Raw genomic sequence first — 19,287 nt, 5'->3', positions numbered from 1 at the left:
TTCATGCAACAAGGGCATATATCAACAACCTGCCTGAGGACAATGCAGTGGTAAAATTAGATTTCAAGAATGCGTTCAATCTCCTGAAAAGAGACGTGGTATTAGCAGCAGTACAAGAACATTTCCCTGGTCTCTTCCCTTTTGTTTCAGCTGGGTATAGCAAGGAATCAATGCTTCTCTTTGGAGAGCATGAAATCACATCATCGGAGGGTGTCCAACAAGGAGATCCTCTTGCACCATTTCTCTTCTGTATTGCAGTTAGGGAAATCACAGTCAGACTGACCAGCGAGCTAAACATCTGGTTCCTAGATGATGGCACACTAGCAGGTACAAAGGAGTCCCTCCTACATGACCTTACACAGGTAATGACACGGGGACAGGAAATGGGTCTCATCCTGAATCCATCCAAATGTGAAATCATCTCAGTCAGTCAACAAGTGATAAATGCAGTGAGATCAAAACTACCAGGAGCAGCAGTCATTGCCCCCACAAATAGTGTCTTGCTAGGAGCACCTCTGGGAAGCAATGCCATTGACACAATTCTCAGGAAGAAATTGGAAGAGTTAAGGAGAATGGAACAACGAATAGGCAATCTGGACACCCACGATGCCTTGTACCTTCTCACAAAGTGCTTGAGTCTGCCCAGGTTGACATATTTCCTAAGATGTGCACCTTCATATGATAACCCTATACTGCACGAATATGACAGTATTCTGAGGCAGATTTTTACGAAAGTACTTAACCTTACTCTAGAAGACGGGCAGTGGAACCAAGCTACACTTCCAGTCAGACTAGGAGGCATTGGTGTCCGCAAGTCATCACAGATTGCGTTACCTGCTTTTCTGTCCTCGTGTATTGCATCCAGAGAGCTTGTAGCAGCGATTCTCCCTGAACATCTTAGGGACAAGATTGGAGCCCAGGACCAAAAATTCCTTGACGGAGCAATGATCTGGGATAATCTAACGGGCTCAGAAACCAGACCTGCTCCCCCCAACAACTACAAACAATCGCACTGGGATGGTCCAATAGTGGAAAATATAGCCTCAACGATGCTTCAGAGTGTGTCAGGGAAGGATAGAGCCCGCCTGCTGGCAGTGAGAGCCCCTCATGCTGGGGACTTTCTGTTGGCTGTTCCCAACTCCAGCCTTGGCACACGCCTCGACCCACAGACCATCCGCATCGGTGTTGCCCTTCGACTTGCCGCCCCTATTCTCGCCGAACACAGGTGTATTTGTGGCAGTGAAGCAGCAGACCGATTCGGGTACCATGGTCTTGTGTGCCGTAAATCCGAGGGAAAGATTGCAAGACATGAGGAGGTTAATAACATTATCAAGAGGAGCCTCACAACAGCTGGATGCCCAGCAGTAAGGGAGCCACCCCAACTATGCAGATCTGATGGCAGCCAGAAGCGTCCAGATGGTATCACCCTTCAAGCCTGGACAGATGGGAAGCAGGTGGTGTGGGACTATACATGTGCATCTACCTTGGCTGATACCTATCTCCAATACACCAGGGAGGAAGGAGGGGCAGCTGCCAGCTTTAGGGAGTCCCAAAAGTCTAGAAAATATGGAGAACTTGCCCATCATTATATGTTTGTTCCCATAGGCTCAGAGACCCTTGGCTCATGGGGAAAGAGTGCATCTAATTTCCTTAAGGAGCTGGGAAAAAGACTCATCAGGGTAACTAGGGATCCCAGGGCAGCTAGTTTTCTGTTCCAGCGGCTCAGTGCGGCTGTTCAAAGGGGTAATGCATGCTGCATTTTGGGCACGCGCCCCAGCTCTGAGGAGCTGGATGAGATTTTCGCCTTATAATCGGTGATACACACGTAACAACATGTACCGTATATGCCACCTTTATATCAACAATGTATCTCTTAAATCTTCTGTGCCATATTATGTAATAAAATATTCCTATTGGTAAAAAAAAAAATAGTTTAAAAGATGGGGTGGTAGGGGAAGTGGAATATTCAAATGGCTTCAGGAAGAAATCCAAATATTCTTCCTTGAAGCCTTTTTATCCACTTCTCCGAGGCTATGGGTCCCACAATTTACACCAGAGGTGGACCCCATCCTATTTATATATATATATATATATATATATATATATATATATATATATATATATATATATATATATATATATATATATATATATATACATATGTTTATATGCAAATGAATGTGATCATTTGCATATATGTAGTCAAATAAATAATAAATAATAATGTAATAATGTTGGTAAATTACTAACAATATCTGGGGTAAAATGACACAAGTGTAACTAATGTGATATTTTATTTTGATAATTTTTCGCTGTCCAGGAACTTTGTCAATACTGGTTGTGGTAGTAGTAGTAGTAGTGGTAGTAGTAGTAGTAGTAGTGGTAATAGTAGTAGTAGTGGTAATAGTAGTAGTAGTAGTAGTGGTAATAGCAGTAGTAGTAGTATTGCAAGTAATAGTATTAGTGGTAGTAGTATTACTAGTAGTAGTATTGGTAATATTATTTCTAGTAGTATTAGCTGTAGTAGTATTGCGTGTAGTCGTAGTACTCCTACCAACAGTAGCTATGAGATTAAAGGGTTTTTTGTTTTGAGGAGAATTCTTGCTAATACTTCTGAGATGACGAGGCTACCTTTATTCTGCTTTAGTGATAAATGGCGAATAATGATGATTGAAGACATTTTAGTCTGTGGAAATTGAGTTCGTTAATCACTAGTCGAGCGTCGATGAATTTCATCAGGTGGTTGGCAATATTCCAGTGTTGTACACAGGCACTGTTCAAGTTATCGTTACTATATGCATTAATGCTTTCACTGAGACTTGTTTCGCGACGTATATTTTGCCACAACCTCCACAGGGAATAGTGTAAACCCCGGTATAGAATGATTCAGTTCTGTGCTAGTTAGGTCTTTCATTTAGGTACCGGTTGCAATGAGATTTTCAATGCAACCTCGTTGTTGGGAAGGATTATAACTATGTTAGAAGTGGTGTTAGTGCGTAATGGATTAATGATCTGCAGGGCTCTTTTCTTGCAGTCTTTGAAGAGAAATAAAGGAAAATGTAGCTCGGTGAAGGTCTGATGTATGTACATTCCTCGTCAAGAAACTCTGGACTGCAGATTCGGTGTACTCTTAGGAAAACTCCGATGATGATGCCTCTTTTGGTCTTGGTATCTTGACTGGAATAGTTTCCCCTCTTAATGTAAGTTATTTGTGAAATGCAGTAAACAACTGAATTTGCACTATACAGTTTTCAAATGTATTAATTTTTTTTTTATTTAAATAAGTAATGTGTTATGAGCTGTTTCTTGTGTGAGGAAAATATTGTAGATTTCAACATGAGCCATTGAACTATACTAAAATATTTTCCATTATGTTGCAGCAATGATTTTTTTAATCTTCCTCTGTTTCCCTTCTCATTTTTGACATATATAACGTCACTAACTCACATCTTGTAATGTAATTGTACAATATTTAACAAGGGATGTAAATGCTTATTGTAAGACACACATAAAAATGCTTGAAAATGCAGATACTTAAAGATGCAATTATTGTTGACTGCAGATATATCGAAAGATGCATATATTAAGTTATTAAAACAGACTGATAGGTTTAAATACACAAAATATCAAATTGACTGAAATTACAAGTGAACGTAGGGAAGAGTAAAGTGATGAGAATAACAAAAAATAAGTTATGAAAGATTGGAGGGAGGAAGTATTTAGGAAGTGAATGTGTTCAGATGCTTGGATGTTTATGTATCATTGGACGGGTCTATGAGGTGAATAATAGAACTGACAAGTGGGATAAAGTGAGTAGTGTATTGAGGCATCAGTAGAGACAAAGCACCTGTTGCATGGTAGCTAAATTTCGATATACCATAGTATAGTGGAACTAGCACTCTTTTTAGGATGTGAAGTATGAGGTTTAAACGTTGCAGCGAGGAGGAGGCTGGAGACAGTGAAGATGGTGTGTCTGAGGGCAATGTGTGTTGGGAATATTATGCAGAGATTTCACTGTTTGGAGAAAAGAGGGAGGTGCGAGGCTATTAAAAGTATTAAAATGATGGAGCAAAATAAGATGACTTGGAGGTTGCATAAATCTGCAGTGGAGGTCGTCCTAAGCTGGTGGGAGCGATAAAGGAGATTTTGTGTGCGAGGAGCTTGGACATCCAGCAGGTGTGTGTGTGTGTGTGTGCGCGCGCGCGCCCACCTAGGTGTACTCACCTAGTTGTGGTTGCAGGGGTCGAGTCACAGCTCCTTGACCCGCCACTTCACTGCTTGCTACTAGGTCACTCTTCCTGCTCTATGAGCTTTATCATACATATTCTTGTGTGTGTGTGTGTGTGTGTGTGTGTGTGTGTGTGTGTGTGTGTGTGTGTGTGTGTGTGTGTGTGTGTGTGTGTGTGTGTGTGTGTGTGTGTGTGTGTGTCAGGTGTGATTGGAGACAAAGGCTTTTTTATGACTTGATGTGCTGTTGGAGTGTAAACAAGGTAACATTTATGAAGGGATTCAGGAAAACCAGTTAGCCGGACTTGAGTCTTGTAGGTGGGAAATACAGTGTCTGTGCTCTGAAGCTGTAATATCGGCGCACCTCGGGTAAAACACTGATGGAGTGTGTGATGGTAAAAGTGGACTTTCTCGGGTCACCTTACCTCGGTGGGAGACAGCCGGTGTGTTCAGTCCATCAATCTACAAGATTGATGGACTGAACACATCGACTCCAGGTTGAGGGACTGATTACCTCATTCTCCTCCTCTCCTTACGCCTTCCTCTTTGTATTGGACTGATGAAGCCACTGTGTGGCGAAACGTTTCCTGAATGAAGATTCCCATATGCTGCATAAGTGTCTCAATCTTCAGGAAAATAGTTTTTTTTTTTTTAGATGTTGTCAGGTGGATGCCCGTTATTATATCAGATTTTAATGATTCCAGTATAAGTCCCATTACCAAACATTGAATCAGATAGATAATAGTTGGAAATTTCTAAACCTTCTACCTGTTAGAAGACATTTCTAATCCATGTAATACAAGAAATGAACTATTAATCGTTTTTCTTCTTCATCTTGATATCACTGCTGAAGATTTTAGCATAGATAACTCTGAGGATGCGACGTGTTATGAAGTAGAGGAAGAAGACAGTCAGGTGGAGGAGGAAGATCACGTCCAGCATGAGGAACTCCACCCAGGAGAGCTGTGCCGCTGGTGACCTCAGCTGAGGCGCACCTTTGTGACGGATGACGTACTCCGTCCAGAACACTGCCAGTTCCGTGGATGTCATAAGTTGATCCCTCAGCGGCACTGACATCTTCATTATGTTTTCTTTATACCTGACCACAAGTGAATGGAGATAAAATCATCGATAATTATCATAAGATCTTCGTTGTGTGCATTTCATTCTATTTTTATTATTTTGCTCTCGAACTTATTAAAAGAAATTTAGCTTTTTTAAATAAATTCAACAAAATAAATAAGCAAATCCAATTATCAGAGTGAATTAGACACACATTATGTGCCACCGATAGTTTGTTTACATAACTGCCAGAGTAAATCCTACCGTAAAAGTAAAAATCAGTAAAGATGATGGTGCTATAAGGAGTTTCAACCAATGAATCAGTAATATTGTTTTCTTTATGTAAGCTTACAAAACACACTTACTTTGGGTCGTTAGAGATTTTGGTGACAGCGTCAACGATCATATCCAGAGTCAGCTCCTCCCACACCAGAAAGTCTCCTAGTCCAGAGTTCCTTATAAATATGCCGTTTTTGGGCTGGTCCCCGTAGACAGGCAGAGCGAGGAGTGGTGTGGCGTGGTAGATGGCTTCCTGCAGGCTGACGAGGCCGCCTTGTGTGATGAACACCTTCACGTTCCCTTGAGCTGTACAACAAACATGTTACAAGCCGAGTTGAGAAGACGTGGCTGATGGACTACTATACAATTCATAAATTGTAAATTATGAGTGAACGCTTTGATTCGTCGTTAGTTTTTCTTAAGTCACGACCAGTGGTGGCTCGTCCATAGGAGCTGCAGAGCTGCAGTCCCCCCAGATGCTCACTTCCAGACGTATGACTTCATCAACCTTACGCTAAAATAATTTGGAGCTGACAAATATTTTACAGGAAAAGTCTGTTGTATGTTGTTTTCAATGTATTTATTTATAAGCAAATTTTTAATTGTTTTGTTGAAACGAGATAAAAAAATTATTAGAAATAGAAGTTTGATGCGGTACAATAGTATAGGTATTACTGGCGCTAAGAGCCGCTACTGGTCACGACTGAGAAAGAAGAGAGATGCAAGACCGGTGAAGGTAAAGGGAGGTGCAGAAGCCCTGGGAATTGCAGGCTCTATGCTATGTCTCCTCAGTGATTACCTTTATGGTAGATCTCTAAGTGTAGTTCTCAATGGAACGGAATCAGCAAGACATCCTATTGGGGCAAGTGTTCCACAAGGAAGCGTGCTGGGACCATTGTTATGGAATGTCTACTTCAACGACCTTCTTCATCTCATCCCAGAATCACATGCATATGCAGACGACTGAACACTGACATTCACTTATCCAAGAGAAGAAATGCCAGCTGCTCTAAGCTACATCAATCACCAGCTGAGAGCTATATCAGCTTGGGGAAATAGATGGCAAGTAACATTTGCACCTGAGAAAACGCAAATGATGATCGTCTCTAGGCACCATGATGGTAATGCTGGTGCAGTAGTAAGGATGAATGGGAGGGTGTTGGCACCTGGAGAAGAAGTTGATATCCTTGGGGTGAAATTTGACTCCAAACTAACCATGAAGAACCATGTTGTAAATCTTGCAAACAAGGCAGCCAGGAAGCTTACAGCACTTCGCCGTATCTCGCATCTACATGACAGTAGGGGTTGCAAGATTCTGTACGAGGCACAAGTACGCTCACACCTTGAGTATGCTCCACTTTCTTGGTTTGCCTGCCCCGCCCCCTCATCTGCGACTGCTTGACAGAGTTAGAGAACAGAGCAAGACGTCTCATATCTCGCCTGGACCCATCCTGGATAGATCTGTCATTTCAGCAGAGCCTTCAACATAGGAGGGATGTGGGTGGCCTTACTCTTATGTACAAGGCCAATATTGTCAAAGTACCACACTTGGATCCACTTCGAGGACAGCGTGAAACAAGCTTTTATGCCACAAGACGGGTAGAAAGCAGCAACTTCACTCTGGTTATACCCTTCTCCAGAACATCACTCCATCTGAGATCATATATACCCAGGATGACTCGAGTATGGAACACATTCGTACAGCATAATGATGCCAACGAGATAAAGTCAGTTGATCAAATGAAAATGCTGGCCCACAGATGGCTCCAATTTCATCCTGTTCCCTACTTGTATGTCTCATAACAATAAAAATGCTTTCAAATGAGCTAATGTAGGTAACAGCTCTTACCTTGCCAATAAAGTTAGGAATCCTTAACCTGTAAATAGCTTGTCAATAAAGCTAGGGATCCTTAACCTTGTCAAACCCTGTGTAAAAAAATAAAAAAAAAACTATGGTCTGATCGGGTCACAATGTACTAGGAACATGGCAGGCACAGAAATAAAAACTAGACCTAAAATTCCCACTAGGAACATCGTGTATAAGACTAATTTAACATGGCTATCTATGTGGCGATGGCCGAAGGATGGATAGATATAAAGTTAGGAACTATATTCCACAGGGTGACAGAAAGAGCAAAGTTCATATTGTTTAAGTTTGTCAGAAAAGGGCGTTCCCATTTTCAGTAAAATGATGCAAGAGACTCATGCTTCTGAAACTGTAGTACCAACAAAAAAAAAAATCTTTCAATATATATTAGTTTGACAAAGAAAATTTACTTGATATATTTCGGTGTCTCCGTGACCAGAGAAAGGAATCCTGGCGTTGCATAGCCCTAGTGTATGTATCTCAGTTCACGAGACTGGAATAATGCGGCGTAAGTTTGTAAGCCATCGTATGGAAAGTAACATCCCAATTTTTTCAACAGAAGTTCTGAATTAGAACTAACACAGCCCAGATCTCATTTAAACCTTTCATTAAGGAATAAGAGATTTGAAGTTAAACTGATGAGGAATTTTCTTCTGAGAGAGAATGATCATTTGCACTTGCTGGTTGGCGCTAAGAAACTGTATTATAGAGTTATACTCTTGAGGGAGGTTCCTTGATGCTGCTGAGGGGCTCTTGATCTAGGGAACTGGATCTGTGCTCCAGTTCCCTGAATTGAGCCTGAATACCTTCCATCCCCCCACATGCACTGTATAATCTCTACTGGTTTAGCGATCCCCCATGATAATAATAATAATAATAATAATAATAATAATAATAATAATAATAATAATCATAAAAAGTAATCAGCGATGTAAGTTTGAAACTGATCCAGTGTGACAATCAGAAATTATTTCTTGAAGAAATAATTTCTGATAGAAAAACGTCAGACCGAGAAGAAAATGTCAGACAGAGAAGGAAAGTTCAGACAGAGAAGAAACATTAGACAGAGAAGGAAACGTCAAACTGAGGCATAAATGTCAGAAAGTATATAGACCGAAGGATCATTAAGGATGTAAATTCTGTGAGTGGTAGACGCACCAGAGGAGGAGACAGCAAACATTCCCATGGTAAATGTTTCACTAACAACATTACAGATGAAGAAAACATAAGTGAGATACTTGGGCATCTTTATTGTGGAAACAACTCGCCAGTCAGTGGCTTCCACAGCCCAATACACAGAAGAATGGTGGAAAATCAGGAATTTCAGATAATCAGTCCCTCAGCCTGGAGTCGTGATCAGTACACAAATAAAGTTACACAAGAAGAACATAAAACTGACTGAGGCTGCTGTAAGAAGACTCATGGTTATGACCGAGGCTGCTGTATGAAGACTCATGGTTATGACTGAGGCTGCTGTAAGAAGACTCATGGTTATGACTGAGGCTGCTGTATGAAGACTCATGGTTATGACTGAGGCTGCTGTAAGAAGACTCATGGTTATGACCGAGGCTGCTGTATGAAGACTCATGGTTATGACCGAGGCTGCTGTAAGAAGACTCATAGTTATGACCGAGGCTGCTGTAAGAAGACTCATAGTTATGACCGAGGCTGCTGTATGAAGACTCATGGTTATGACCGAGGCTGCTGTAAGAAGACTCATAGTTATGACCGAGGCTGCTGTATGAAGACTCATTGTTATGACCGAGGCTGCTGTAAGAAGACTCATAGTTATGACCGAGGCTGCTGTAAGATGACTCATGGTTATGACTGAGGCTGCTGTAAGAAGACTCATGGTTATGACTGAGGCTGCTGTAAGAAGACTCATGGTTATGACTGAGGCTGCTGTAAGAAGACTCATGGTTATGACTGAGGCTGCTGTAAGAAGACTCATGGTTATGACTGAGGCTGCTGTAAGAAGACTCATGGTTATGACTGAGGCTGCTGTAAGAAGACTCATGGTTATGACTGAGGCTGCTGAAAGAAGACTCATGGTTATGACCGAGGCTGCTGAAAGAAGACTCATGGTTATGACCGAGGCTACTGTAAGAAGACTCATGGTTATGACCGAGGCTGCTGTAAGAAGACTCATGGTTATGACTGAGGCTGCTGAAAGAAGACTCATGGTTATGACTGAGACTGCTGTAAGAAGACTCATGGTTATGACTGAGGCTGCTGTAAGAAGACTCATGGTTATGACTGAGACTGCTGTAAGAAGACTCATGGTTATGACCGAGGCTGCTGTAACAAGACTCATGGTTATGACTGAGACAAGAAGACTCATGGTTATGACCGAGGCTGCTGTAAGAAGACTCATGGTTATGACCGAGGCTGCTGTAAGAAGACTCATGGTTATGACCGAGGCTGCTGTAAGAAGACTCATGGTAATGACTGAGGCTGCTGTAAGAAGACTCATGGTTATGACCGAGGCTGCTGTAAGAAGACTCATGGTTATGACCGAGGCTGCTGTAAGAAGACTCATGGTAATGACTGAGGCTGCTGTAAGAAGACTCGTGGTAATGACCGAGGCTGCTGTAAGAAGACTCATGGTTATGACCGAGGCTGCTGTAAGAAGACTCATGGTTATGAATGAGGCTGCTGTAAGAAGACTCATGGTTATGACCGAGGCTGCTGAAAGAAGACTCATGGTTATGACCGAGGCTGCTGTAAGAAGACTCAAGGTTATGACTGAGGCTGCTGAAAGAAGACTCATGGTTATGACCGAGGCTGCTGAAAGAAGACTCATGGTTATGACCGAGGCTACTGTAAGAAGACTCATGGTTATGACTGAGACTGCTGTAAGAAGACTCATGGTTATGACTGAGACTGCTGTAGGAAGACTCATGGTTATGACTGAGGCTGCTGTAAGAAGACTCATGGTTATGACTGAGACTGCTGTAAGAAGACTCATGGTTATGACTGAGACTGCTGTAAGAAGACTCATGGTTATGACTGAGGCTGCTGTAAGAAGACTCATGGTTATGACTGAGGCTGCTGTAAGAAGACTCATGGTTATGACTGAGGCTGCTGCAAGAAGACTCTGGGTTATGACTGAGGCTGCTGTAAGAAGACTCATGGTTATGACTGAGGCTGCTGTAAGAAGACTCATGGTTATGACTGAGGCTGCTGTAAGAAGACTCATGTGGAGAAATTTTCTCCAGGAGGGGGGTATCAGTCCCCTTCAGCCCCTTTCAGCCCCTTTCCGCCCTGAGGGGCCCAGCCCTCTCAGAAGGGGCAAACGTCTTGTTTACTGCTACAGCGAGTAATTGATCCCAGATGCAGTACCTGTATACGACCTGTGGTCAAGCGACTGCGGCTCCTTGCAGTCCAGTGTTGCAGAGTGTATTTTAGTAAGAGTCAGTACATCTCTTACCTTAGCAGGACAATTAAGGAAAATCCTGCTCCCACTTTATTACCATAGTAAAGATAGTGGACATTGTTGTCTATGCTTAAGACAGCAAGATTTAAACATTCTGCTTTGCCTCATGGAGGAAGTGGCAAGGAAGCAAAAGTACTAGGTCAGCTTTTCCTTTGTGCTGGGGGCAGTGACGGCGTGGGGCGTTGTGGCGTCTTCAGATTACTTTTGACTCTACTGAGAGTGACACTGATGCCAGGATAACCAACAAAGAACGATCTGTGCTTTAGTGTGAACAAAGTGTCTCACGAAACACGATAAACACTTACGGAGAAGTGTGATCAACTTCTTAGTGATATTGTGTGAACAATTATTGATGAACAGTGTAACAACGAGTGTTGCGATCCAACAGAGTGTAGTGCGACATTCTTCAAAGAACACTATTCTTCAATCAGCTCAACGGATATCCGGGCATAATTATGGGTCAGATACATATACCCAGGTAAGTGTTCTAACTCATGATGTACTACTATTGACTGCACAGTTGAGTATAAAGTCGTGAGTTAGTCACTTATCATAAGCCCCGGTGATATGCGGACCTTTGAGTCCACACAAGTAAGTTTGTCAGCCATCAGTGAATGAAATATGCTGACATAACACCCCCTAGGGGTAATTTATAATCTTACAAATTATAACTCATTATAGCCAGTTGAGAGATGACTTCGACAGCTTCTCAAGACCTCGTCTGCAGGGGCGGCTGTGCAGGTGATGAGCTGCCTTTCTAAGTTAAGTTTCCCTTATTTAAACTTAGCTGGTAATGCCATTTCTCAACAATTTTGGTCGTGCTCGAACCGGATAAAGGCCACACTGTGGTCCAAATATTTTGTACTACAGTGTACACATAACCTACGCGCCAAGGTCCTTTGAAAAAAGCTGTAAAACTAGTGTTTTACAATTTAAATCAGTATAAATGAGTCCCTCCAGACTCAATCACAGAGAATGGGCAGCCAAAAGAAAACGGGCGCCCACCCAGCGTTCACCCAAAGAAAACGGGAGCTGGGTGACTCACCTAACAAGAAAACGGGGGATGGCACCCTGCATCCACTGCTCCAAGCTTGAAGAAGCGCTGACTAAGACAACAACAACCAAACTGATGTTCAGTTTGTCTGAGTGTATATACACATAGTGTTTATAATGTTTATAAACATAAATTAAGAGATAAGATTGCGTTAAAGTTTGTTTCTTATAGATATACCTGTTATATTAAAGGAACTTATATATAAAAGTGTAAGCTTTCAAATATATATTAACAGTGACATTTATATATGTGTAAGTAATATTCATGTGTGATTTACAGTTATACAGTGACATTTATAGTGTATAGTGAATGAAGTGTATAACATCGTTATTTACGATTAATCACCGTGGTCAGGCTGACACAGCAAACTCAAGCCATAAACACCAGCCACATGTACTGTGTACCCTTCATGGTCATTGACCCTGAGGTTAAGCTTAGTAGGTCAGTAGTGTCTGACTCGATTATTGCTGACTTAAGCATAACAAAAAATCAGCTGTTTATAGCAGTACAGTGTTTTTTAGACACTCCAAGTGTGGTGCTAGAATTTTCAATATACCATTAAAATGGCTTGTTTGGAAACTCAGTTTCAGTCTTTTCAGACTAAGATTACACAATTAGAAAATCTAATTTCAGTCTGTATAGAATTAACTCAAGATACAAACATAGATTTTGATGATCTTGAGGTCAAATTTGAATTACTTACACAACGTCTGGAAATAATTAATTCAGACTATACACATTATGAAAATAAATTTCTTGAATCAGACCCATCTGAGGATGAAATTAAAAATGTTTTAGATACTTTTAGTAATCAACAATTAAGGTGGACAGGAGTACAGGCTATCTGCCGCAAAACTCTGTCACAGAGACCTACTGTAACTAGTGGTCAAACACCTGTTACACCTGTAACCTACATTGTCATTACCTATTTTCCAAGGTCATAATTATGAAGAATTCAATAGTGGTTTTCAATCCATAGTAAATTCACGAACTGACATAGATGAGATTGCTAAGTTCAATTATCTTAAATGTCTTGTGAAGGGAGAACCCTATGAACTGATTAAGTCATTTCCGGTGGTTAAAGGCAATTATCAAATAGCCTTACGTGTCTTAGCAGACAATTACTTTGATGCTGACAAGGCTAGAGTGAGACATGCAATCTTAATATCAAGCTTGAAGCCACCCAAACATTGTTTTTCAGACTTACATACATTTAGAATCACATTAGACAATAGTCTCAGATCTCTAGGTGCTAAGACAATGTGATTGGTTTATCAGTGGTATTGTACAAGATAAGTTGTCACCACAAACTATTGAACGATTAAATATTATGTTCAATAAATGCTATTTCACTTGTGAAGAAATTAGCAATGGTTTACAAACAATAGTTTCATGCATGCAAGCAACGAGACAAGATGAAAAATCCACAAATCCAGTGGATAACAAACCTTCAACTCAGTATAAAAAGAGTATACCTACTCCCATTAAACCACAGAATGGGAAATCCCATATAGGCATTTATCAAGCTGTGAATACAACAGACAGTAAACAAACTGTCGCACATAAACTTACTCCAAAATGTGTACTTTGTGATGGAACACATTGGGCACAGTATTGTATTCAATACACATCAGTGGAGGCACGTAAACAACGTGTTCATCAGCTGAAAAGGTGCATCAAGTGTTTAGGTGAACACAAGGGAGGTAAATGCTCACTGAAGAAGTGTTTTAAATGCAAGGGTATGCATCATACAGCATTATGCCCAAATACTTCCACAGAATCAGGAAGTCAACAAGCAACAGCATTAAATGTAAGAGATAAGTTTAAAGCAACTGCTCTCCCGATAGTTCGAGTTGAGTTATCTAATAAATTACACAAAACCAATGTGCTAACACTATTTGATCAAGGCTCACAAAGGTCCTTCATAAGAAGAACAGTGCTGCAGAAACTGAATAAACAACCCTATGCCAAAGTACAGTTAGATATAGCTGGTTTTTTCCACAATTCTGGTAAACAGACATATGACCTAGCCAGAATCACTGTTGGTCTAGGAAACAGGAAAAAGACAATAGAAGCTGTGGTAGTAGATGATTTGCCTAAGTCTGTGCAGATCCAGGGATTAAAAGAAACATTTACAGCACTGAAAGCAGCTAAGGTCAAGTTAGCTTGTCCTGACATACAGACGGGCACTCATAGTCCAATTGATTTAATCATTGGAAGTGATTATTATCACTGTTTTGTGCTAAATATAGTAAGTAAACATGATGTTCACTTGCTGAAAACAGCAGGAGGCCACATGATATGTGGTCCCATTCCCTCTCAAAGTGGGAAAGAAGCTGATATTGATTCAGTGGAAAATGTACTAGTTACGAGAATAACCGCTGATCATGTACCACAGCAAAAATTATCATTACTGGAAGAAATGAATGAACCAGTTGATAAGTTGTGGGATTTAGATGCGAGAGGTATTGATGTAAATAAACCAAGCCCACAAGAGTCTCAGACTTATAACCAACATTTGGACACTGTCAAATATAAAGATGGACAGTATTGGGTTAGGTTACCATGGAAATTAAATCCACCACATCTACCTAGCAATTATCGCATGGCTTTCGGACAGATGAAAGCACAAATACATGAGCTCAGGAAGAATCCAGAGCTACTGACTGTCTATGATAATAGCATACAAGAACAGTTGGACAATAAATTCATTGAGGAAGTAGTAGAAGATAAGTTGAAGACTGACGCTCATTATCTCCCGCACCATGGAGTCAGAAAAGATTCTGAAACCACTCCACTACGTGTTGTATATAATTGCAGCGCACGTGCAAATAAAGATGTAGCAAGTCTTAATGACTGTCTGAGGACCGGACCCTCACTAACTGAGAAGCTTGGAGACGTGCTTATGAAATTTCGCACAAACCCATATGCCTACACGGCTGATATTTCCAAAGCTTTCTTAAGAGTAGGACTACAAGAAATAGATAGAGATTATACTCGATTCTTGTGGCCTGAAAATCCACATGATCCTCAAAGTTCTGTGAAAACTTATCGTTTCAAATCAGTATTATTTGGTGCAACATCCTCTCCATTCTTACTAGAAGCTACTCTAAATACACATTTGAAAAAATCTGAAAGTCCCTTCAAAGAAATCTTAAAGAAAAGTTTCTATGTGGACAATCTTCAAGGTGCTGTGAATAAAGAGGAGGATTTGAAATCCTTATACAGAGAAGCTAACAAGGTGATGAAAGAAGCAAATATGTCTCTAAGGATGTGGAATACAAATTCAATGCAATTAAGGGAACTTATCAAGGAAGATTTCCCTGAAGCTGAAATTCCTGATTGCAACAATATGCTGGGACTTAATTGGAACACACAGGAAGATACTTTGAGTCTCAAAAAGATAAACAATAAATCATGCAGTACACTCACTAAACGTAGTTTACTGTCAGAGGTGTCACAATGTTTTGATCCTCTAGGACTCGTCTCACCAATTACCATAAAGGGTAAAATGCTTATGCAAGATGCATGGAAACTCAAAATTGGATGGGATGAGAACTTGCCTCTAGAAATGAGTCAAGCATGGGATGAAATATCCAGGGAGTTTAAACAACTTCATCAAATTACATTTCCCAGACAAATAGGTCAAGAGGGAAACAAGTACACATTACATGTGTTCTGTGATGCGTCAACCAGAGGTTATGGCGCTGTAGCTTACATGAGTAATGCTGAAGGAAGTACACTAATTACTTCAAATGCCAGGGTAGCACCCTTGAAGGTCAGAACTGTACCACAATTGGAACTGACAGCACTCTATGTAGGTACAAAATTAGCTGTCTATCTCAACAAAGTACTTGATCATCTCACTATTGAAAAAAACCGTGATCTGGAGTGATAATGAAGCAGTTCTCCAGTGGTTAAGAAATAATAAGAGTAAGTTGATCTATGTACAAAACAGAGTAGCAGAAATAAAAGAGATGCAGAGAGATTATCTCTTTCTCTACGTCTCTACCCAAGAGAATCCAGCTGACATGTTGTCACGTGGTGTCCCACTCAAGAAATTTGTGGAAAATAAATTATGGCTCCACGGACCGAACTGGCTCTCTAATGAAAATAACTGGCCTCAGCAAAAAGCTCACATTATGCCAGAAGAAACAGTCTGTTTGAACACAGCAGAAATAAGTTGTGTAAATACTGCAGACACAACAGAACGAGTCATTGATGGATCTAAATACCCATCTTTGGGTAAACTCTTAAGAGTTACAGCTCTTGTCAATAAATCCATTAAAGGAATAAAACCTGATTATGAATATCTTGAACCCATTAAATACTGGGTGAAACTAATACAGAAAGATGTTTTCTCTACAGAATATAAATTTCTGGAAACACAAGATAAATCCCCAAAGAAACCTGTTATGATTAATTCTTTAGGACTTTATCTCGACTCAGAAAAGATTATAAGATGTCGAGGAAGAATTCATAATTCTTCACTACCTAAAGAAGCCATACATCCAATATTGATCCCCAAGAATCATTGGCTAACAAAACTGATTGTTCAAAACGCCCACAGTAACGTGTTACATGAAGGGGTAGCTGACACACTTTGTTATATACGACAATCCTACTGGATACCTCAAGGTCGACAACGTGTGAAAAAACAAATAAAGGACTGTATTACTTGTCGTCACTACGATATGCGAGTATGTCAGTATCCAGGTCCATCTCCATATCCCTCTGAAAGAGTTTGTCATATCACTCCATTTGAGGTGACAGGTGTAGATTACACTGGACCAATAATTTTAACCAAAACAGTTGACAAAGTTCCCATCAAGGTGTACATCTGTTTGTTCACTTGTGCTACAACTAGAGCAGTACATCTAGAAGTAGCCACTGACATGTCTGCTGAAACCTTTATCAAATTATTCAGAAGGTTTGCAGCCAGAAGGGCATGTCCCAGACTGATGATTTCAGATAATGAAACGAACTTTGTTGCTGGTACTGCTTATATAAGCAAGATCTTTGATCAACCAGAAGTACAACAGATGCTGAATCAACGCAGTTGTCGTTGGAGATACATTCCTCCTAAATCTCCATGGCACGGCGGATTTTATGAAAGAATGATCGGCATTGTAAAACGTTGTTTAAGGAAGACTCTTCATCGTCAGAGAACAGACTCAGAAGAATTCCGTACAGTTGTGACTGAAATAGAAAATAGAGTCAACATAGACCTCTAACTTATGTTACCGATGATCTGGACAATTTAGAAGTGTTAAGTCCATCTCATTTACTCCATGGCAGAAGGCTCGAACCTGTTCCTCCCATGAATGATAAAAACATCATAGAGGATCCTACTTATTACGAACCTGAGCAACTCAGACGTAAGTTCAAACACCTTAATAAAGTGATTGAATGTTGGGAGAAAATTTAGCAAGAAGACTATCTCACCTCATTGAGAGAACACTTCTATGGAGCTGGTGTTCATGAAAATCATAAGTCCTTAAGACCGGGTGACATAGTGATTATCGACAATGATGGTCCGGGGTCCCAATGGCCACTTGGAAAAATTGTGACCATATATCCTGATGCAAATGGAATCATCAGGACAGTTGATGTTTTGAGCAAAGGTGTAGTGAATAAGCGGACAATAAATAAACTAGTGCCGTTAGAATTACACAGTGTTGAAAATAAAATTAGTGATTCTCCAGAAACTACACAGACTAAAGATGTTCAGAAAAGACAAGCAGCAGTGGTGGCGAGTGAGAAAATTAAATTTATGTTAAGTGATGAATAGTTCACCTGCAGCGAACCTCCGCCACCCCCAAGTGTGGAGAAATTTTCTCCAGGAGGGGGGTATCAGCCCCCTTCAGCCCTTTTCAGCCCTGAGGGGCCCAGCCCTCTCAGAAGGGGCAAATATCTTGTTTACTGCTACAGCGAGTAATTGATCCCAGATGCAGTACCTGTATACGACCTGTGGTCAAGCGACCGCCACTCCTTGCAGTCCAGTGTTGCAGAGTGTATTTTAGTAAGAGACAGTACATCTCTTACCTTAGCAGGACAATTAAGGAAAATCCTGCTCCCACTCTATTACCATAGTAAAGATAGTGGACATTGTTGTCTATGCTTAAGACAGCAAGATTTAAACATTCTGCTTTGCCTCATGGAGGAAGTGGCAAGGAAGCAAAAGTACTAGGTCAGCTTTTCCTTTGTGCTGGGGACAGTGATGGCATGGGGTGTTGTGGCGTCTACAGATTACTTTTGACTCTACTGAGAGTGACACTGACGCCAGGATAACCAACAAAGAACGATCTGTGCTTTAGTGTGAACAAAGTGTCTCACAAAACACGATAAACACTTACAGAGAAGTGTGATCAACTTCTCAGTGATATTGTGTGAACAATTATTGATGAACAGTGTAACATCGAGTATTGCGATCCAACAGAGAGTAGTGCGACATTCTTCTAAGAACACTATTCTTCAATCAACTCAACGGATATCTGGGCATAATTATGGGTCAGATACATATACCCAGGTAAGTGTTCTAACTCGTGATGTACTACTATTGACTGCGCAGTTGAGTATAAAGTCGTGAGTTAGTCACTTATCATAAACCCCGGTGATATGCGGACCTTTGAGTCCACACAAGTAAGTTTGTCAGCCATCAGTGAATGAAATATGCTGACATAACACCCCCTAGGGGTAATTTATAATCTTATAAATTATAACTCATTCCAGCCAGTTGAGAGATGACATCGACAGCTTCTCAAGTCCTCGTCTGCAGGGGCGGCTGTGCAGGCGATGAGCTGTCTTTCTAAGTTAAGTTTCCCTATATTTAAACTTAGCTGGTAATGCCATTTCTCAACAACTCATGGTTATGACCGAGGCTGCTGTAAGAAGACTCATGGTTATGACCGAGGCTGCTGTAAGAAGACTCATGGTTATGACCGAGGCTGCTGTAAGAAGACTCATGGTTATGACCGAGGCTGCTGTAAGAAGACTCATGGTTATGACCGAGGCTGCTGTAAGAAGACTCATGGTTATGACCGAGGCTGCTGTAAGAAGACTCATGGTTATGACTGAGGCTGCTGTAAGAAGACTCATGGTTATGACTGAGGCTGCTGTAAGAAGACTCATGGTTATGACTGAGACTGCTGTAAGAAGACTCATGGTTATGACTGAGACTGCTGTAAGAAGACTCATGGTTATGACTGAGGCTGCTGTAAGAAGACTCATGGTTATGACTGAGGCTCCTGTAAGAAGACTCATGGTTATGACTGAGGCTGCTGTAAGAAGACTCATGGTTATGACTGAGACTGCTGTAAGAAGACTCATGGTTATGACTGAGACTGCTGTAAGAAGACTCAT

At 40.9% G+C, this 19,287-nt stretch overlaps 1 protein-coding gene across 2 annotated transcripts in view; it reads right to left on the bottom strand.

The window, feature by feature from the left end:
• Positions 1 to 2,277: 2,277 nt before the first annotated feature.
• Positions 2,278 to 19,287, bottom strand: part of LOC128703120 (UDP-glycosyltransferase UGT5) — a 61,403-nt gene continuing 44,393 nt past the window's right edge. For both annotated transcript variants that reach the window (XM_053797675.2, XM_053797674.2), the window contains 2 exons: positions 5,655 to 5,874; positions 2,278 to 5,326 (listed from right to left, as the gene is read on the bottom strand). In XM_053797675.2, the coding sequence (XP_053653650.2) occupies positions 5,041 to 5,326; positions 5,655 to 5,874 (506 nt within the window). In that variant the 3' untranslated portion in view covers positions 2,278 to 5,040. The remainder of the gene's footprint in view (positions 5,327 to 5,654; positions 5,875 to 19,287) is intronic.

This window comes from Cherax quadricarinatus, chromosome 85 (genome assembly GCF_038502225.1).
Source record: "Cherax quadricarinatus isolate ZL_2023a chromosome 85, ASM3850222v1, whole genome shotgun sequence".
NCBI classification, from domain to species: Eukaryota; Metazoa; Arthropoda; class Malacostraca; order Decapoda; family Parastacidae; genus Cherax; species Cherax quadricarinatus.
The sequence above is the reverse complement of the archived record's forward strand: the minus strand, read 5'-3'. Positions and strand labels throughout refer to the sequence as shown.